Source organism: Brachypodium distachyon, chromosome 4 (genome assembly GCF_000005505.3).
Source record: "Brachypodium distachyon strain Bd21 chromosome 4, Brachypodium_distachyon_v3.0, whole genome shotgun sequence".
In the NCBI taxonomy this organism is placed as follows: Eukaryota; Viridiplantae; Streptophyta; class Magnoliopsida; order Poales; family Poaceae; genus Brachypodium; species Brachypodium distachyon.
In genome coordinates this window covers 25,048,931-25,070,892 of record NC_016134.3, presented here as the reverse complement: position 1 = coordinate 25,070,892, position 21,962 = coordinate 25,048,931, and the positions used below count along the sequence as shown (strand labels likewise).

The following is a 21,962-nucleotide window of genomic DNA, read 5'->3' as shown; positions in this document are numbered from 1 at the left end:
AAGGTGCTTTCCTTTATCAACACTGGCTCTCTCTGCAGGTAGGTTACCAACTTACCATATCTCCTTGCCACCTTGGAGTTCTTGGAAACAACATGGTATCTAGAAGGTTCCTTAGATACTTTAATATATGAAATCAACTTGAACCAGAAGAAGTTTAGAAGCAACTATCCTCCGTTCAATCTCAATTGGGAATTCAAATTTCTGTGATCAAATTTGTGCAAGGACAGTACACAAACACACCTAACTTTTACAAGAGATTTCATACTTAATCAGAGCAAATCTTTTCCACTTGACTCAAACTATTAAAAAGCTAACAGATTCAATACTTTAACTCTATTATATGAAGAAAAGAAATTAAAAAAACACACGAATGAAATTGACTAAAGGTGAGTCAATACAGAACAAATCGGGCCAAGTCTTACAAAATTTTCCCACACAGAGCAAAATATTTCCCAAATTCAAATGATGTTCATCAACAAAAAACAAAAAAGTATCCATAGTCACATCGTCAAAAATCAGAATCAAGCGATTGAATTTTTTAAAACTAAATTAAGTAAACCTTCCTAGTTTTGACAATTTTTCTGCACGTAGAGCAAAACATTTCCCATGTGACTCCGACCACTATATGGTTATTAATAACCAAAAAAATAAAATCCAAATTCACAATTTCTTTTTTCTAAGAGATCCAAATTCACAATTTCATTTTTCTAAAGAGATCCAAATTCACATTGTCAAAACCGCACCCTAGCACAATAAACCCATTCACCCTCGCAAAGCCCTGCCCCCCGCTCCCACAACTATCCGACCATGTCCCCCAAGAAGGACGCCGGCCCCTCGTTGTCGGCGGCGCCCGCCAGCGCCCCTGCCCCCGCTGTCGCCCCGAAGCCCTCCGCTTTCATGCCCATGGGCCAGATGCGGCGCGACGAGTGCTTTGACCTCCTCAAGCTGCTCTCCGGCGTCTCACGCCCGCTCGAGGACGTCGTGGCGGACTTCCTCGCCCGCGTCCCGCCCGAGCGCCGCCTCCGCTTTGGTTCCGCCATCGCCTTTGTCCTCGAGGTAAGCGGTTGCCACTTCCGCCTCGAACCCGTCCACCGTTTAATCTGCCCTGCTTGGTCCCGTGTTGGGTATGGTAGGGTACTTAGGTTTATAGGGGGTTTTGGGGGGGAGGGTCGATCAGCCTGCTGGTTGATGGAAGTTTAGAGCTAGGATGGGCTGGGACTGTGTTGGGAAATTGTCCTGTCAGACTATTTTGTGAAATTCATGGCTACCAATCTGTGATGGTCTGTAATTCTGGCTGCTCTATCTGGGCTTCATTTGATCTGTGGATGTTGACGAACGTTACGCTTCTTTATTTGAGTTCTCTCTTGAAATTTAGATCCCTGAACAGAGCCCAAATACTCGCAAGAGTGTCAATACAAAGAAAAAACTAGTACAATCCTGACACTGCGGTCACGGGGCTGAATTTCAAAGTTAGGAGCCCTACATGTTCTTATTGTTGCTTTGACCATGGGGAATGCATGCACCCAGTAGCTGCTGAAGATGTGATGAAGGATGGTGGCGTCCTGTGGGTACTCAAAATGAGTGGCTCCGAAATGTGAGGCATCATCCATCATTCCAGAACCTGTAGCAGGTGGTGTTGTAACATGGCTACCTGACGAAGATGAAGGCTTCCCTATAGTCTTGAAATGCAGGAACCTTGAGGTTGAAGATTGAATTGATAACAATGATGTTATTGAATCTAAATGCTGGTACCGAGCAAAAATACTCTTGATTGGCTGGACTTTTAGGGAGTTCTAGTGGAAGAGATGGGGAACAGTGCGAGAGAATCCGGGGGTGGGTAGGTGGACAATACCTGAACACATCAGATCTGTATCCTTGTCCCCCTTCTGCTAAATTATAGGACAACAGGAGGAGGTAGTGGGGAAGAGAGCACAGCTGACAGGGAACCAAGGTTAATTATTAGAACTTACAATTTGCTATATATATTTTCATCTGGCACATGGCTAGCTGCTTGAGTTACTGTCTATCTTATTCTTTTGATTTTAGTTTTGAAGTGAGGTTGTAGACATGTTAATGGATTGGCATGTTTTTCTGTGTTTTCCTAGTTTGAAGTTTTATTTTCTTTAGCTACTTTGTGCCACCAAATGCAGGGCTTATTTATTTTACAATCTTGTCGGAAATTGTAAGGCGTGCATGCATAATGATACCTTTTTGCCTTTTATGCCCTTATTTTTGTTCTGTGTTTTAATCATTAGTACAAAGCACTCAACACTGGTATATTTTGTCATTCTGCTTAGTGACTTTGTCAATCCTAGAGTTCTCTTAATCCATTTTCCTGGCAAAAGTGCATCTTATTAGAATGGAAGGCCAGAGTTTTTTTTTCTTAAATTACAGAATCATGGTATCTTCTTGGCTTTTGACCAGACTGATGCGGCTCTTGGTGTTCAGATAGTTTGTAAATGGCTAGATTTACTTATGTTTCTGTGTTACTCATTAGTACAAAGCACTCAATGCAAGTATATTTTGTCACTTTGCATAAGTGACTTCGCCAATCCTAGAGTTCTCTTGATTCATTTTCCTGGCCAAAGTACATCTTATTAGAATCAATGGCCAGTGGCTAGACTATGGTATCTTTTCTTGGCTTTTCACCAGACTGATGCGGCTCCTGGTATTCAGATGAATTCGTCAATGTCTAGATTCTACTGTTTGATTCTTTTGTTATTGGGATCACTATTATTATTGCAATGGTTTGCCGTCAGCTGTGTTATTTTCCTTGCTGATTAAATTGACTGAGTTGAGTCGTCTTAAGTTGTGGCACTGCTACGTAGGTTTGGGGCAGACTGGCAGAATTTCTAGATTCATCTGAAGAAAGTATTTGGGTTCTTTGGTTCTAAAATAGCCAAAAGTTCTGGATGTTCTCACAAAGCATAAGAACATATCCAAATTTTCAATTTGCCGCTCCTGTTATTCCCTCCTTGTTTGGACATATAGATTGAAACAACAATGAGGTTTTGGTTGTTGAGATGAATTTGTAAACTACAGTATTAGGTTGAGCTTTCAGATGAGGATTTTTCTCCCTTTTGTATGTTATATGTATAATCAAATTCCTACCTTATTTCGAATGGCTGGAACTTAGTGGACCTGATATATCCTATCTCATTCTTTCCTCCTGGCTTCCTCAGTGTTCTCTTTCCCGCACATACTCTATTATGCCTTTCATGCCATTTTGATCTGTTCTTATGCCTTTCATGCACATGATTGCTGATGTTCTGTTAATATTGACGCTGATGATTATTCTATTGCATTTCTGTTAGCTTGCTTATGGATGCCATTGCATAAAAGATTAAACTTGTATGATTTACTAATCAATATTCAAATGATAACACAAGTGCATTTCAGTATTTTACCTATGTAACTATCTGAGTCATTGTGTTATTATTGTCTTAACTCTTCAGCATAACTAGTAGGATTTATGTGTCCTTATCTTAGATCGAATAACTAATGGGCTGATAATATGTGAATTTGCTTGCTTGCTTGTTTTGAAGATTTTTTTTCTTGGGATGATACCAATGGTTCCACGTGCTTATACTCCAAGGATTTTGTACTTCCTATGTGGTACTTCCTCCGTTCGGAAATGACTGACTCAGATATATCTAGATTCGCATGTATCTATACACTAAAACACTTCTAGATACACATGAATCTAGACAAATCCGAGTCACTTATTTCTGGACGGAGGGAGTAGATGATAGTGAAATGAGCGGCTGCCTTCTTGAATTCACTTATATCAAATAAGCAATATCTTGTTCTCAACAGGTTTCAAGGATCTTTTTGACACCTACTGTGAGTTCTTTACGTGAAAATGTTGAAATTTGTCTCATCTTATACATTGTTGCAATAATGAGTTTGTGTTTGGAGAATGGTATATGGAAGATGGGGAAGGCCTCTAGAATAAGTGCATTTATTGCCGTCTATGGTTTGACTGTTCCCAGATTTTGTTATTGTAACTTTGTTTGAATGGTAAAGAACTCACAGTTATTCCCTGTAAGCATTTGCTAAAATATTTCCCTTAAAGACCTTTATTTTATCTACCAACCAACATATTACTACCCCTGTTTGGGTTTATAAGGCCTGCGCGTATTACTAGATCACCAATTTGACTAATCAAATATAAGTTATATGACAAAAAAATATCATTAAGAAGTTCTTTCGAATACGAATCTAAAGGTATACTTTCTGTGCTATAATACATATTCTTAGTTTATGAAATTGATGATCTAGAAATACACGCGGGCCTTATAAACTCGGACGGAGGTAGTAGAAGATATTGAGGCATGCACCTCTAAGATGTGTAGTGATGATGGAAGACCTTCGACCTTGTGATGTCATTCCTTTCGAAGTCTTCATGTTCATATGACTTTTCTGATAAATAACTAAAGAAGTTAACAGTGTTTTAGCCAAGCTGTGATGTCAATTGACATCACAGCTTGCACATGGACCGCCACTGTGCTGTTTCTGGAATTTGCTCTATTTGTTTATTAGAATGAAAATTAGGCTTTCATTTCATGTCACTTATTTTTTTTTATCAGGACAAGATGATGTTTCAACCAGCTGAGCGTTTAATCGCATTTGCAATTCTTCATCAAGGTTATTCCTCACAGTTGGCAACTCCGTTTGCTTCAGTGTTAATAAATGTAAGTGTAATTTTTTTCTGCCTATTCATTGCTCTTTTACATTTTTTAGGAGTATAGCCATACATCCGCATTAGCATGTTCCAAAAGTTCGAATTGGTGATGCCTTTTTGTTTTCTTATCTGTTTTGACTGGGACATAATTGCCATTAATAGTGATTCATGTGTGCTGCTTTGATTCTTGTAAAATTTCATGAATAGTTCCATCTGTTTCTGTGATTTCTATTTTTGTTCCATTTCACAATTGACCTAGGTCATATTTTTTTCTAAGTTTATAACAGTTCCAGTGGAGACGTGCTTGTAGTCGCACTGACAAGAAACTGATGTGGCATTCATTACTTATCATGGCCCAGCAACATAGAATAGTCATTTTATCATGATATAAAATGAATAAATAAGTAGCTAAGTCCTGCAAAAATTCACTAAGTAATTATGGCAGGATCTAATTGGAACTCTAGAAGAAGTGTTTTTTAACATTAAATGAAGTAGGCTTAAGATCGATTGAATGATCTTTTCTTGAATTATTGTTTCGCCCTGGTTATGTGTTTGTCTTTCTCTTAACATCAGTAGAATTTGAACTTTAAACTTGCTGGTTAGTATGTCCATCAGTGACTCTATATCCACCAAGGACATAATCATGAATCATGATTGATTATAGAATAGCAGTTAGAGCTACCCGCAATCTCTCTAGTTTGATGTCTCTAGTAGAGTCTTCTATTCTATGATTAAACTCTACAATGCAGTTATCTCACAACAACATTGATCCTTCCTAGTGTTTCAATCTGAGCCCCTGATCTCTGTTTTTTTGGTTGCTGTTTGAAGGCTGTTGAAATGGTTAGTGTACCAAATCTAGTAGGGGTTTTGTACTCGATGCATACTCCTTTTTAGTTTTGATATGTACTCATATCTTCTATCTTGCTATGCAATGTGTTATCTTGCTTATTATGATGTGCATGCTGTGTACTTTCTCTTAAGCATAACGATCCTGTTGCACAGTATCTTAAATAAATGGTTGATATAGTGTGTTTACACAGATTACTGAGATCTTGTTGCCATGAATGAAATTGGCCACTTTTTTGCACAATAAGATGGCTAAATACTGTTGTTTTCATTTTTATATGGCCCAATAATATCATATTCCTGTGTCATGTATATATTTTTTTGTATTGAAATTACAGAATGTATTCCATGGCTCTGTCTTACTTGACTTAACTTAATTTTGCATTTACAGGCTGCATGTGATGAAACCTCAGAGAGATCAGAACAGGCATTTCTCCACCTTTTGTTAAGTTCAGCTAACAGGGACAATAATGAGGTATTCTCATGCTCTATGACTTATAGTGTAATTACATGATTAATGAGCATATTTCACATATCGTGAGGCTGCATGAGTGCTGAGATATCGGAAAGGAATACTGGAAAAGTACAGACATGGCAATATGCAATCCCTTTCCCGAAAATAGACATCAGTATACACATGTAAAAGTTCAAAAAATGTTTATTAAAATATTGGAAGGTACATAATGCAAGATAATATAATATTGATACCCCAATTAGGATGTGCCAAATAATAGCTTAGTTGTTTAGATACTGAAACTAGGTTTAATATGTGCTGCCACAATGTCAGGGACCACAAGAGCAATTTTTAAAATTGGAAGTGCCTGATACATGCTGAATGGTAACTATGTGACTATTAGAGGTGTAAGTGCAATGTAGAGAGACAAATGCTGCACCACCATATGGTCATTTTGTTTGGATTCTAGTTTCTTCCTTTTACCTTGTTGACATGCATCAGCAAATGGTGGGTTTGCCTTTACCAAATCTACGAGTTCATTCAGTTTTGCATCATTGTTAAGATGCATACTTGGCATCTGTAAGGTTTTTCAGCCTGGTTTTCCTCGTAAGCAGGCCGATTCGTTTTACTAATGAACTGCAGGAGCACCCTGTCCTCTGACTAGGTTCGTGAAAAAGAAATACTTGGCATCTGTATGATAAATTCATTTTCTATGTTCAGATCTTGAAGCAGTCTGCTGCAGATTACTTGAAGGAGTCTTTTTATGCATCTCAGGTAGATGATTGTACTTCCATATAAATATTGTGAGACTGACTGAATACACTTGATAGGAAAAATACATCCAGTATTTATACTTTATAGTATCTTATTGTTCAGAAGAGCATCTGTTTTATAGGTGCTACTGCCAAAAGAGCAGCTTGAAAGGCAATACTCCTGCAATGCTGTACAACCCAAGATGCATACTAGCAGCTGTACAGCTGCTACAGTTAGATGTGTTGTTCCTGATCCAGATATTTCTCAAAGGTGCGGCGATTCATCAGAGTATGTCTCAACTACTTTCGGCTCGCAACTGACTATTGATGGGCATCCATATCTTGGGAGGCCATTTTGCACTTCAATTGACCTTATTATGAATTGATTTTCTGTTTTACTGTGTCTAGGGTATCACCAGCCAAACCAAATAGAGATAATGTGGTTGCGGATTTACTTCAAGAAACAGCACATAAAGGATTGTCTCCTCCATGGATAAGACCCCCGCCCCCCAGACTTGAAATACTTGAAGGGGAGGTAGGATTGTTAGTTATGATCTGTAAGTTATTTGTTCATGTCACTTCTATTTCTAAACCTAGATGAATTTACAGTTACAGTGGTTGAACCTGGATAACAAGCATGAGCTACTATGGGATGGTAGCATGTGTGCTGACACTAGCCGAGGAGCTGCAATCCGAGATTTGGTTGGAAGAGCCTGTAAAGGTCCACTTGCACCTGCACAACAGGAGGTTCTATTCTACTCTTATTCTCAAATGTATATGTTGATATCAAATGTCTAGTTTGCACGGATGTGCCGCCATTGCGGGTCGCCTTTACCACTGTATGGCGTTTCCATACTGCGCTGGTATATCTGCATATATAGGAAGACTAAAGTAATACGAGGTGTAGTTACTCCCACGTCTGTTTCATACAATTTAGGTACTCCCTCCGATCCCAGATTCTTGTCGTTGTTTTAGTTCAACTAAAACAACTAAAACAAGGACAAGAATTTAGGATCGGAGGGAGTAGTATTTAGCGTAATCAGGAGTATGTAGTATGTTGTATGGAGTATAGGGAGGAGGCGTGTAAACGGAGGAGCGCTGGCAGCGGCCGGGATGCACAGGTGGTGGCGTGCAACGGCAAGGAGGCACGCCAGGGGAGGAGAGTCGCATGAGGAAGCATGGGGGCGGCACACAGTGGGGGGGGGGGGGGGAGGAGGTGTGTGAGGAGATGAGGGCACTGCACGGCGGCAGTGCCTAATGGCGGGCGGAGGCAGGGGGAGGGTGGCAGGTAGGAGGCATGGGGGAGCGACGCCCGGCAGCATTGAGGGGGTGTGGGTGGTCGTGGTAGGGAGGCATGGTACATGAGGTGGCCCTGTAGAGTGGGTCAGCGTATACAACAGGTTCTCTACACACCAGTTGTAGAATAGATCTGCCATATATATTAAAATAATATGACTAGTTCTTGAATAGTTTGCTGTGATTACCTTGTCGCAATATTTGTACCAAATTCTTTGCATTCCCTCCACCAACACCACATGGTTTTGCCAAGCAATTGCAAAAGTAATGAACCAAAAGAGGGTTTAGTGGCATCTTGAATTTGCAAAAAGGAGGTTGCACCTGAAGCTCCTATCTTCCACAGTTTCACTTGTACTTCCAGCTGGCATTTTGCACTAGCAGCCTTAAGGATTCGAGAATAGTATAGATCATGAACTAAATCTTGAATTCATGACACTGGTAGGATCACATTTGACATGAACTCAGTCACACCAATATTGCAAAATCCGCTTTTTTTTTTGGCACACGTGCTGGTGACTGCCACGGGTTATCATATTCCCAACTGCCAGGGTTCCTGCTCTCTCATGTTGGGCTGGCCTGCTTCTATGCGTCGAATGGCTTGGGCTGTACAGTATGGCAGTACCTATGTGTTCGGTGTTCGCATGGAGTACCTTGTTTAAAATCCATTTCTTTTTTAAGCTAAAAATTCTGATACCTCATTGGCTCGCCAGTTGCCATGGTACTTTTCCTAGGAGTTACAGATATATACTCTGCTCTGTGCATACCCAGTACTGGTACGTGAATTGGGAGTCTTGCACAACTAAATTTTGTCAAAATTCATCCATATAATTCCATCTTTCTAGGTCAGTCAACATTGTTTCTATCTTTTTTTAATTCTCTAAAAGTACATAGCCAACCCTTATATAATACTCCTGCCTCCTAACTTGACTGATTGCATTCTAACTTGGAAACCTCCTAATAAAGTATCCAGACACCATATGTCCCCTTTTTTTTTGCGACGAACCATATGTCCCTGATCTCCATGGACTTGAGTTGAGCATTCCTAATTCATTAATTCTATCTCCAACTCATCTATCCTAACTCGTGTCGTCTCTGTTGAACTATCCCTAGCCGAGTCGTACTTTGACTCTACTTAGGCATCTTTTCCCACGATAGGATTCACACACCGTAGCATCCTTGTCTTGTAAATCTTCCCTGCCAGCTGGCTGCAATGCATCTGATGCTGCTCTGATGCAGCATACTGATGTTCACAACATTTATTCTGTTTTTGTTTCATATAGTGGCCTTTCATTCATTTTTGGGATCTGATCTCTACTTCGAGGTGTCCCAACCGTGTAAATAAGTCATTCTTTTAATTTGGTTAATGACATGTTTTATGTGTCAGTTAACTCTGGCCGCACAAGGTTGCCAACTGAGCATGTACTCACTAGAGTTGCAGTTTGATTTTTATGCAAATAGTTTACTATAGGTTTCCGCAGTGCCTTGTTTATGTGGAAGTTAACTCTGGCTGCACAAGGTTGCCATCTGAGCACGAACTCACTTGGTTTGCAGTGTGTATTTTTTATGCAAATAATATATTATAGGGGTCTCCACATTTTAGCCTGTGCAGCCAGTAGTTGCAGACATCCGATTGGAGAGGAACCTTGTGGAACAGCCTATATCCAAAGTGCAATAAGTGAACAAGGCCTACATCCATCCAGGAATCTATTCTACAAACAAAGAATAATCACGTCATCAAAATATAGGAGAGTCTGACCATGAGACAAAATGTGAACAAAAAGCGCAAGAACTTTACCTCGCTGAAAAGCTAGTAGCAGTGGCCATAGAGGTTAAGTCAGGCATGAGGGGCGTGCTTAGGATCATAAAGAGAGACGAAGACGACACACCATGCTCTCAAGAAGAGAATACCCAGGTGGTGGATGCATGGGCCTCGTGGGTGTAAGCAGACCTCATCACGTAACTCACCATTAAGAAAGGAATTCTTGACATCAAGCTGAGAGGCAGACCAGTGGCGAACAGAAGCCACCGCAAGAACAGTACGGAGAGTGGTCATGTGGGCCACATGAGCAAATATCTTGTCATAGTTAACGACTATGCTCCTGCTGAAAGGCACGGGCCATAAGAGGAGCCGTGTAGGACTGAAGAGAACCATTAGAGGCGATATGTGGGAGAAGAAGAGACACGATCCCACATGCCTGTGCTATCAAGGGCAGCAAGCTCCTCTGCTGTCGCATGATGCCACTCCTCGAACAACAGCATCACAGTAGTAGGTCGGCTCAGAAAGTTGCTCCAGGAAAACCATACCAGTCAATAGGTGGAACGAACGATCACGAAGTCTATACGTAGGTGGAACATCTGAAGAGGAAGACGACCCACTAGGAGAAGTTGACATTTCAGAAGAAGATTGTGACAGGGGAAGAAAACACGTCAGGATAAGATGGTACATCTGGAAAAGACTATATGTCATGAGAATATGACGCATCGGGAGCAGCCTTGACATGTGGGTGTCGTGTGTAGAAGAGTCGATAGTGAGATATCAGAGTAGGAGGAACCTCAAGGGCCATATGAGATGAAGCACATGGTGAAGCTCGCGGGGAGCCTGCATCAGAAATGTGTGGAGACCAAGTGGGATGGGTGGATGAGGGCATGACCGTGATACGAGTGTCAGGAAAAGTTAGAAAACACAAAAGGCTTAACAAAGAGCCCAATGGAGAAGATGAGTGCGCTTAGAAAGGACAAGACTCGTCAAAAGCCACATCCTGATAAATTCCCATCCGTCGACTGATGGGGTAATAGCACCAATAGTCCTTATGCTCAGCACTATATCCCAAGAAGACACACTCAACAGATTGAGCAGTCAGTTTGGTGCGTTCACGAGTAGCTAAGAACAAAACAAAGCCAAACAAAAGGAGCCAAGAATAGTCCGGAAGAAGACCAAAAAGACGCTCAAAAGGAATCGCACCCTGAAGAGTAGAGGAAGGCTGGATGTTAATGAGATATGCGGCAGTATAAACAACCTCGACCCAAAAGTGACGAGGAATCGAACCGTTGCAAGAAGGTCTATGGTTGGGTGGGAAATCGGTCGGGATTGATGTGTGGCCTGGAAAAAAATTTGATCGGAGCACGAGTTGTGCTTGCAGAATAAACCTTAGCTCTGATACCATGTGAAGAAATTTGTAGCTTGATCTATTGCCAAGGTTCTAGGTCAAATATATACAAGTACGAGATAAAATTTGAATCCTAATACAAAAGAAAATAAAACTACTCCTAGTACAATAAAATTATTTCTAATAAGAACTACAATATCTAATGTGTTGCTAACCAAATCATTTAGAATGTGGTTTCCTGTCAACAAACTCATTTGATTGAGAGTGAACAAGGAGGCGTCCTTTCATGGATTACCATCCTCTTTGCAAAATGAACTGAACTTGTTAGAAAAATACTCTTCACCACGATCTGACAAAACACTTTCGATTGTTTTGCCATGTTGGTTTTCAACTTATTCTAAAGTAGTGCAGAGCCTCATCCTTAGTTTTCAATAGATACATATAGAAATATCTAGTTGAACCATCACTTAATGCCTCGAAGAATTTCTTTCCAGCTTTCGTCAAAATACTAGCAATATCTAGTTGAATCATCACTTAATGCCATGAAGAATTTCTTCCCAGCTTTTGCCTAAGTACCATTCATCTCACATATATCCTAATTTATAAGCTTCACGTTTCAAAGTCTCTTTCCCTTCATAGCCTTCTGAGGCTTACGAGATTGCTTCGCTTACAACCTTTGTGTAAGGTCATTTTTGCGATTAATTCAAACTAGCAAGCCACGTCAAAGCAACCAAAATTAACGAGAGTAGCCAATGCCAAACATTGACCTCATTTCCATTAGTGCAATATGGTTCACTTTTTTGTCCTCTCAACAATTGTGTTTCACTTGCAAGACATGTGCTCCCGGTGGAGCCGCATCGCAAGAAGGCAAGGTGTTCGGTCAAGGGGTCCGACGCATACGACCGCGCTTTATTGGGAGGCAAATAAGTGAGTGCGTATGACCAATGAAATGAGCCTTTGGGATTTATGTAGGAATTATTTATATTGGCCTAGCCAAATATTTCTAACAGTTTCTACATTTGTTTCATAGGTTGATTCGTTGATGATTCATGGCCTAGTTACTATTTCAAATAATTTGATAACTAGCACAATTAGAAATGGGTCCTAAGGGCTAATTGACACAAATGGCAAAGGCGGTCTAAGACGAAGCAACTAAGAAAGAAGCTTGGTGAAATCTGAAAAAGAGGGGATACAATAGGAAGAAAAATATATTCAAGCAATAGTGGAAAGTCTCATCAGTACAAGTCCGCCCATTCAACCTTTCTTCTTAGCGATGCGCCTAAATTACACTAAAATGGTGCATGTGCATGTTCGATTTATGAAACAACAAATTGTACTCTAGTAGTGATATTTGCGTAACATACTCAGCTATATTACAGAAGTGAAAGTTACTCACACTATTCTGGCATTTACTATGGTTATCCTTTTGAACAAGTATTAATAGTGGGACTATGGCTCTGTTGCACTGTTGGCCATGGTTGAGCTGAGCTCTGCTCTTCGCTTTTTGTGTTGCTCATTATACAAATTTCCTAGTTCTGAAAGCCTTATTTTTGTTGTCTAATGCTAATATTTAATATATATGCCATATCAGAAATGTATAGATCCACCCATTAAGGACACACGCTTCGGGAAGACCTACAGCAGGCGCAAGGGGAGAGGTGGTAAAAGACCGACACAACAATAGGGTCGCGGTTTCAAAAGAATTGGAAATAGCATATTTGTCATTGCCAAAATTATTTAGTATTTTGATACAATATCTTTATACTCAGTTACGCTAGTATAACGGTAAGCCTCCCATAGTACGAGAGTTCTATATTGTCTCAAACATGCATATAAGTCTCTCGACATGTTCTCTCAAAATTTAATTTTATAATTGATGCATTTTTTACTTCTCTATAAATTATTCCAAAATTACCATACTATTTTGAGATAAGCTACCGCTGGCTACAAGCTCTGGAACAGAGCGAAGCTATTTAGACCTGTAGTGCTAGTCACTTGTATAACAGAACATTGGTCCATCGTTAGCATTTTGGGTCCAAAATAGCTATAGCGGTGCTATTTCGCAGTTATAGAGAGCTATCCAAGACCACAATTTTCCCATGCTGATGCTTGTGCGAGCATGCAATGAGATGCTTAACTCCACGGAAGCGACCTTAACCACACAACAATGGTTTTGCGGAACAAAGTAGTTTGAGGTTATTGTGGACCAAAGCCCTTCAAGGAGATGCTTAACTCCACGAAAGTTTGATGCGCGAGGTGGTTGTCATGGTTGCTACGACTCTGTGCACACCAGGCTAGCACCTTGACTATATCCATTTATGGTGGGAAGTTGTGCAATGACATGAACAAGTTCGGAACTTTATTCTTGAACACCAGGAACCCCCATTTCTTTTATTACTAGGATGGGGCCACAACAATTGGCTTTGATACCAAATTGTTGTGGCCGATGTATGCGGCAATTCGAGTACGAAGAAGATGATGGGTTTCAGAGTGAGATTGCGGAGGATAGAAACATTCCTTTACCTCCTATGCACATGGGGAACTGTTCCCAGTCATGATGAGGCTCAGATGGAAACATGAGGGAGACTTCTTTGGTATTTATTGCTTAACCTTTTCAACAGTGCTATCACTTTATATAGGGTTTGAACTAAAGATGGAAACTAATGCAATAGGTTCTTTCCAAACCCAATCTCTTATTTCCTTTTCTCAATTTCTAAAATCATAAGAGCGGTCGGGCAACCTTGTTGCTGACGTGCCAGCCCCTTTGGTGCTGATGTTAGGAAGTTCGCCCTCAAAATGACTCCATTATGTCAGGGACTGTTCTCATATGCCGTTATGGCTTGCACAAGCCACAACTTGTTGGAGCGGTTGCCTCGATGACGGTCAGTTCTCTTGCCTTATATATAGGAAATGTTTGTGAGTGTTATCACAAGTAGTTAATGAGTGGCTTGTCAAAGGGGTGGATAACGAACCACCTTGGCTCGAACTGAATTGACTGAATTTAGCTTGTTAAGGTAATGATCTTGCTTGGCTCAACTGGACTTATTATCTCAACAAGCTTAAATTCCAACTCTAGCTCGACCCGTTAAAATATCGAGTTGGCTCATTAAACACATTAAGCTTGTTAGGAACACCCAATGCCATACTATATTGCCAACAAAATATAAATATATTCTTAAAGCATGTATATAGTGGAATCTGTCGATGCTTAGGGTTCTCTTTTATTGTAGTTGTGGGCCTTGGGCAGGGGTCTGTGGAGCATGATTTGCTTAGCTAGAACTCTTAGAAGGCACACGAGCTTAATGAGTACTCGTTAACTCGACTTTTAAAGCTCGCTAACTTAATATGTTTGAAAGACTACTCGACTCGTTAGAGTAAGTTTGAGCCAAGTTTAGAGTACCTTGATCTATTTTTTCAACCCTAGCTCGTTGACCTCGTGCCGTGCCTCTAGTACTATAGTGGACCTTGGACCAGCTACCATGAAGTTCAGATTTATCCTAGCAAATTGGACAAGATGGCCTTCGGCGCACGTCAGGGACTCTTTAAATTCTTAGTCATGCTCCAGGAAGCACTGGTTAAGGTGTGTATCATTATTGACTGAAACACAAAAGCTTAAAATATTGCTCAATGCTAATGGCTGTTGAGTTGGTTGAGTAGTTTCTGTCAAAGAACACACTATTACAGGAGCATTATTGGGCCACCTTTCTAGCAAGCGCTAGTTGAGCAGTGGCAGAAGGCAAGGCAAACCATTAGGGTGTACCAGTGCTCAAGTCATTGAGATTATCTATTGCAAATAATATAGACGTGGAGCCTTGAGCAGACCACTGCCCCTGCTCTGGTTGAGCAGCAGCAGAAGGCAAGGCTTAACATCCGACCACACTGGATGCGTCATGGGCTGCCCCTTGACCGTCATCTCGGACCACTGCCCCCTCCTTCTCAACTCCTCCCTATGACTCACATGTAGGCGGAGGTTCCAGTTTGACAACTTCTGGACCAGGCTGGATGGGTTCATGGAGGTGGTCTTGGCAGCATGGGCATCATAGCACGATGACTCTGAAACTACCTGCCTTCTCCTTCCCAAGCTCAAAGATACTGCTTGGCAGCTCATGTGCTGGAGCAATAAGCTGGTTGGCTCCGTCAATGCTCATGATCGCGCGTTAGGTTATTTTCTTCGTCGATGCAGCTATAGAAACACGACATCTCTGAGTGGTATTGTGGCCCGACAGCGATCCAAGGTTGCTTGGCTGGGCTGGGGGGGAGGGAGGGGGGGGGCTAATATGACATTCTTTCACCAGCACACATGCTATAGGAAGCAGAAGAATGTGACCTGTCCATGGAACGGTGGTCTCGGGCCATGTGGCAATTGGAGAGGCCTCGATTGCTCACTTCAATTTGCTTCCTGGTTTGGTCCTGGAGCATGAGTTGTCGCTGAACCTACACTTTCTAGGTTTTGAGCGGAGGACTTGGCTGACCTCGATGCCCCGGTCTCCGGGGAGGTGTGGGAGGTGGTTTGGCTTAACACCAACTTCGCGAAGTATTTGGTGTCACCTATTGGCTGCTTTGACGAGGAAGCTCTTGAGGCTGCGGCGACGACAGGATGCCAAGTTGCTCCCTTCCCTGTCAAGTACCTTGGGACTAGTCTTGTGATCCGCAAGCTGCCTAGTGAGGCCTTCAAATCTCTCATGGAGGAATTGCGGACCGCCTCCTTACTTGGAAGGCAGCCATGATGACAAAGGCGGCTCACCATGGTCAAGTCTGTCCTCGCTGTCATCCCCCTTCACCAGCTCTTGGTTTGTGTCCTGGAGAAGGCAAGAGGTGCGCACGGTGCAGCTCTCCCCCTTGCCAGACCTCAAGGTCTGGTGTTGGACTACCAGCGGCCAGTACTCTTCCATGTCCTGCTACAGCACCCTCTTCCTGGGGGCAATCGTCTCCCTTGTGGAAATGGAACTGGCGATCCTGGGCACCAAGTTCTTCATTTGTCTAGCGTGTCAGGATCAATGTTGGACAGCGAAGAGGCGGGCAAGGCATGGATGCCTGCTGTGCTACCAGTCAGAGGAGACCATGAACCGCCTCCTTATTTGCTGCCCCTTCTCCAGCACCCTGTGGCATGAGGTGCTCTCGTGGATCAGATTGACCGTGAGGCTGCTCGTTGCTGAAGATGACTTTGTGGAGTGGTGGCAACAGGCCACCCACTCAGCCCCCGCCGCGGTTCGCAAGGGGACCTCCTGATCATCCTCACAGCTTGGTTGATCACGCAACCGTCTTCGGCAACACGCACCCGAACAGCTTGGTTGATCACGATCAGGGCTGAGGCTCATGTGGGCTAAGGCAGGGCGGCGGGACTCGCAGCGCTAATCCTGGCGGTGCCTAGCACTTATTGGGTTGTATCCTTGGGATGTGGGCCTTCCCGTAGCCTTTTAGATAACTCTCTCTCTCTCTATTAATGCGTCAAGACGTAAAGCTTTTCCTTTTCCCGAAAAGAAGTTGGAAAGATTAGATGTGTTTTGGAGGAATATATTTAGTGAGGTATTGATACCTTCTATGACTATTTAGAACATTAAATGCTTTTGTTAAGTTAGGAAAATAGGTGAAGTCCAAATTCGTTACCTTTTGGTTTGCTACCACTTAGAACATTGTGTACTAAATGTTGTGTCAACAGATCAAAACTCAATAGCTTGTGTGGTGACATCAGTCTTGGAGTCAATAATTGAAAACAGCTATTTCAGTAAAGCTCTCCCTTCCCATATTGTTCTCCTAAAAACAGAAGAAAAAACGGGTTCCATGCAAAAAAGAATGAGCGAACACAACTTGATAGGAAAGTTAGTATTATGAATACAAATGAAATTGTGTTGGTATTGTATAAACATGGAATATGCAAATTGATTGTAGCCAACTAGCACAGCATGCGTAGCTGCACCGTTAAAATAAGTGTTTTATCTGCGCATGGATGATCGCTATAGTGGTCACCACCCCTAGTCTGCTACTATACTGGCTATTTAGATAATGTTACATGTCTAATGGATTCATCCTTCTTGCAGCAAGTTGTGCTAGATTTAGCGAAAGACTGGAAGCTAGTTTATCACTGTGCGATGACACCAGAGAAGCTCCCTGTATGTGCTCCTGATAACATGTTGGATTAATGGATTGGCTCCATGCTTAATGTTGATGGTCTGAAATTCTTGTTTCAGGACCTTGTTGAACATAATCCACTCATTGCTGTTGATGTTCTGTCAAAGTTGATCAACTCTCCAGACATCGATTCGTATGTACACAAGATGTTCCATTTATCTGTTCTTTATTTATTATTTTCTGTATTCTGCCGGTAACATTTTACGCACTTGCCTTTTTGTTTAACAGTTACTTTGATATTCTTGTGAGCATGGAAATGAGCCTACATTCAATGGAGGTTGTAAACAGGCTTACTACAGCGGTAGATCTACCGCCTGGATTCATTCAGGACTACATCTCAAACTGCATCCGGTCATGTCAAAATATTAAGGTTTGTTCTTAATTGTGCAAGTCTTTTTTTTCCAGGAAGTTTAGAGGTGATCATCTTGGATTCTTATAGAAAATGTGGTGCATAACATTAGTTGCTTAATAGTCGTACAAGTTTAGAATATAAAACGTACTTTCATTAAACCCAGGAGTGAGATTGTGAATTCTGCTATTTAGTTTTCTGTATGCTAAATTGTTCTTTTACTGATCTCAGTTGTCGATGTACTCAATCAAGTTATGATTGTCTTACTAGCAGGAGGGATTTTGTCATTATCTTTATTGATGTACTGCATTGTGTGGACCTCCCTTACATTTTATATATCTGTGGAACATTTCCGTGCTTCTGACTTGCATGTTGTTCTTACCTAGTACCACAAATTGGAAACGTACATAAATTCATTGTCTCTGGGTGGTGTGTGTGTGTGTTAATCAAAATTTAATTATACATCTTTGAATTTGAGCAGAATGGGAATTTGTGGGCTCCAAGATTTCTTTAAACTGACACTACTGTTTTCTTGCACCCAGGCTGATATCAACCATAGCCATCCCCAGGCCATACTTTTACCTCTGTTTACTGTTCCCCTTTCCTTCCGCATGCTAATTTAGGGCATAGTGTTGTCTTCGTTGGCTGTTTGAAAGAAAATCCATATTTAGAAGATTTTAACAGTTGCATGTGCGATGAGTTCTATTCATTTCCTGTTGTGAACATTAGTATCTTTGTTATCTTGAACACTCAGAAAAATTTATGTGATGACATTGCTTGCAGGATAAGTACATGCAAAACAGACTAGTGAGACTAGTTTGTGTTTTTCTACAGAGTCTTATTCGAAACAAGATAATAAATGGTGAGTATATCAATTCGCGATGGTCAGATACTTTTTAATGCAATTCTATTTTCTATATCTATTATCATGATCCATAACCTTTTGTGGTTGAAAATTCTTTAAAACTTGCTTGTTCTTTGCAAGCTATATTGGTCTGATGCAATAAATATGTTCTGCCAAAAAATATGGATGAAATGGTGTCATATATGCCAGACTGGGCTCCCTGAAATGTTCTGTACTATTGTGAGTTGTGACAATTTTAAGCAAGACCCACTATCTTTTGACTGCTGAATATAGTTACTTCTTGTTTCACATCAGTTACATAGAATGACCCTCTTTCTAAAATGGGAGATTGGTCATTTCAATACCTATTCCTTTGTAGATTAAGATTGAAATTGTTACTGTTTAAGTTTTTATTTATTTATTTTTTGCAGTTGAGGATCTCTTCATTGAGGTACAAGCATTCTGCATCACGTTCTCCCGAATAAGAGAAGCAGCTGGTCTTTTCAGGCTTCTCAAATCTTTAGAGTGAAGACAGTTGTATGCTTTATCGGAGTTCAGCTCTCTAAACAAATTTTCCACTCTGTGCATTCATAGTTTATATTTTCCTGTAAAAATGCTAATTCCAGTTAGGGTTGTGCTGGTTAGATCATAGCTCTTCTTGATGTATTAGTTGCCGTTAGGCTGTCCACTCACGTAAAAGGGAAAAGGAAAAATACCCCAGAATTATTACCCAGTTTTCTTTGATTGTGCCCGTTCTCAGTGTGGGCTAAACTATCTTCTTTAGGTGAGACAGGTTAACTAACTGTAGCGTGTTAAAGAATAGGGGAGCACTAAGCAGCCAGCTGAATGAGCGCCTGCTGCTCATCCTGTCTCAGTGTATCCCTCTTTGGTTTTACAAGCTAAAAAAAGAAGATATTCAAGCAATAGTGGACAAAGTGATTAAGTGAATTGGTCGGTGGAAAGGAAACCTACTCTCGTATGAGGGTAAATTTTCTAGGATAATCTTCATGGGAAGCATAAATACCACCTTTGCCAATTGGAACCTGGTTGTGAGAAGAAGATTGTCAAGCAGCTAAAATTGGATACACCTAGCAGATAGCTAATGGAAACCTGTCCTCGTCAGAGGACAAAATGGCTTTGGGATCTTACTGTTGCCAACTTTTCTGGGACTTCTTTTCTTTCAATGAGAAACATATTGCCATTGTGGATACCTGGGTAAATTAAAGTATGAACTCATGGAACGAATTACTTTCAATTGCTATGCAAATTTCTCTATGTTAAGAAGATATTCCTAGATTCGAGTCTCCACTCCTAATGGATATATACATTCCAATCCTTTTATTACGTTGTGAACAGTGGTGACAGTTGTCATACTTGGTTACTTTGTGGTGGCATTTGTAAATTTTATATAGATTTAGCAAGAATGACCAATGTTGGAATGTGATGAGGTGTCTGTGCTGCGAGGACTGAAGACCTTAAGAAGCTGTTTGTATGAGTGGTATTTCTATTGGATCATTGGAAATAATCTCCACCCAAAGTTCAAAACAGGGTTGAAGGAAACATGGGGTTGCTTCAAATGCAATATTAGAATGGATAGAAGCCTGGAACAAACTGACGTCACTAAAACTTGTGATTCAAACTGATAGTCTTGTTATTGTCTTGATGAAACCTTCTATTAGATACACTTTTGTTGATAGGTGACTAATGAGCATTAGGGATTGATAGTCTGGTGGTTCAGAATAAGAATGGGAGTCTGGGAGACTGTTTCGGCTAAGGCTCAAGGGTCTTGAGTCTTGACTCCATGGTGACGGTCTCGTGAGTTGTGACCGATTTGTGAATGCAAGGGTTCAATGCGATGCAAAATCAAGGAGCGTTACCCAGCCAAATTACGTGGACAGATCTCTTGAGGGTAGATCCCTTGGGTATAGATCCCTCTTCACTTTGACAAGCTAAACAACAAGATTATAGAAGACAGTTTTTTTTTTCAATTTCGATTATCTGTTCAACCAATAATGGACAAAGTAACTAAGAATTGCTATCTGGAATAGAAAATTACTCTCTTTGGTGAAACGATTATTATTCTTAAATTATGCGTCACAGTTCTATTTTCTTTCCTTGAAACCCGAAATAAGATAAAACAAACGGATTTATAATAAGCGAACGTTCGCTTTTTAGTTTCTCGGAGCGAACGCTCTATTGGCCATTCGATCGGAAAAGATTATGTCTGAAATCGTGGCACGTGTCTTTGTGGGGTGGCAAGTTTAGGTTCGTGGATGGCAACTTTTAGTTCTGTAGAGTGGCAGCTTTAGTCTGTGAAGGTGACAACTTTAGTTCTATACGGATGGCAACTTTGTCTCGTCGCGCTAGAAGACTATGGAACGAACGTTTTAGTTGCGTGAGATGGCAACTTTGGTTCTATTAGGCCGGCAACTTTAGCCTGTGACGATGGCAACTTTAGTTCTGCGAGGCTGGCAACTTTATCCGTCACGCCAGAAGGCTAGAGAGCGAACGTTCACTTCTTATTCCATTCCTAAAACAAATGCCTAGTGTTTAACTGTCACCTCTGCTTTACACTTTCCGAAAGGGGGTTCTCGGCGGAGTTCACTCCCTCCGCCGCCAGTTCCGGCACGTCAAGAGACAGTCACACGAGAGGACCAGAAGGAACAAGTGTCCCTAGAAGAGCAAACCACGCCGTCCTGAACTCCTGATTTGCAGCGTGCAAGCCGCGGTTAACCTCCGCTGATGAGCGAATTCCCTTGCTGTCACATGGGAGGCAGACGCCAGAGAAGGTCATGTGCAGGAGCCAAAGCATGTCGTTCATTCCCCAAACACGGCCTTGTGCCGTTGGCCGGCAAGCAGGGTCGCAGGGAGCACCCATCCTGCGCTGCTCCCCAAATCTCCCCGACTCCCCTCCAGCCGCCCCATCATCCCGTCAGGCCCCGTCTCTAACTTTTGTTGGTGATGAAATGGAAGAGTGATGATACTATGCAGTGTATAAAGACAGACTCTAGTCCCTCCCTGCCCCAGCGGAGTAAGCAACAGGAATTGCGGTGAGTAAACATTTCTGTAAGCTAGCTCGTGGGTATCTTTAGACAAAAGACATTATGCTCAATTTGAAGTTAATTAGATCTGAGACGGCCTATCTGATGCAAGGTGATGAGAAAATCTGCTTACAATGCAGTGAACAAGGATAAGGAACCCCAAAAATGGTACTCCCTCTGTCCCGGATTAAGGAGTATTACTGAAACACATTGATTGAACTTGAAAGTCTGAAACGTCCTGTTTAGTGGATTCTGTGTGTGAATTTTTTGGAGAGTTGGCACAAAATTGTGGTGGTTTTAAGGACGAGTCGTGACCATCTCTATAGGAAAATAAAATGTCCGTTCCACCGTTTTAGATTCGGAATCCCACCAATGTCCTTCAGTTCATTACACATGGCCAAGTTGCACAAGGTACAGATAACCTTCAGACACGGCGTGACTGGTTGCATGTTTAAGGAAT

At 41.5% G+C, this 21,962-nt stretch overlaps 1 protein-coding gene across 2 annotated transcripts; it reads left to right on the top strand.

Annotated features, from left to right (window-relative positions):
* The first annotated feature begins 770 nt into the window (after positions 1-770).
* On the top strand, positions 771-19,741 carry LOC100826492 (CCR4-NOT transcription complex subunit 11). Of its 2 annotated transcripts, none has more exons than XM_010239500.3 (12): positions 771-1,056; positions 4,590-4,694; positions 5,922-6,005; positions 6,705-6,758; positions 6,880-7,007; positions 7,145-7,271; positions 7,346-7,483; positions 17,178-17,249; positions 17,328-17,401; positions 17,497-17,638; positions 18,401-18,479; positions 18,893-19,741. In XM_010239500.3, exons 1-12 carry the CDS (start codon positions 808-810, stop codon positions 18,988-18,990), a joined length of 1,350 nt encoding a protein of 449 aa, XP_010237802.1. In that variant the 5' UTR covers positions 771-807; the 3' UTR covers positions 18,991-19,741. The 2 variants fall into 2 exon arrangements, with proteins under 2 accessions (XP_010237802.1, XP_003577670.1); XM_003577622.4 differs by having other exon boundaries at positions 6,880-7,025.
* The last annotated feature ends 2,221 nt before the right edge of the window (positions 19,742-21,962 follow it).

Coding starts and splice junctions, on each gene's coding strand:
- LOC100826492 (XM_003577622.4), top strand. CDS start 808: ATGTCCCCCAAGAAGGACGCCGGCCCCTCGTTGTCGGCGGCGCCCGCC. Junction 4,695..5,921: donor TTGCTTCAGTGTTAATAAAT/GTAAGTGTAATT, acceptor TTGCATTTACAG/GCTGCATGTGATGAAACCTC. Junction 7,026..7,144: donor AGGTGCGGCGATTCATCAGA/GTATGTCTCAAC, acceptor TACTGTGTCTAG/GGTATCACCAGCCAAACCAA.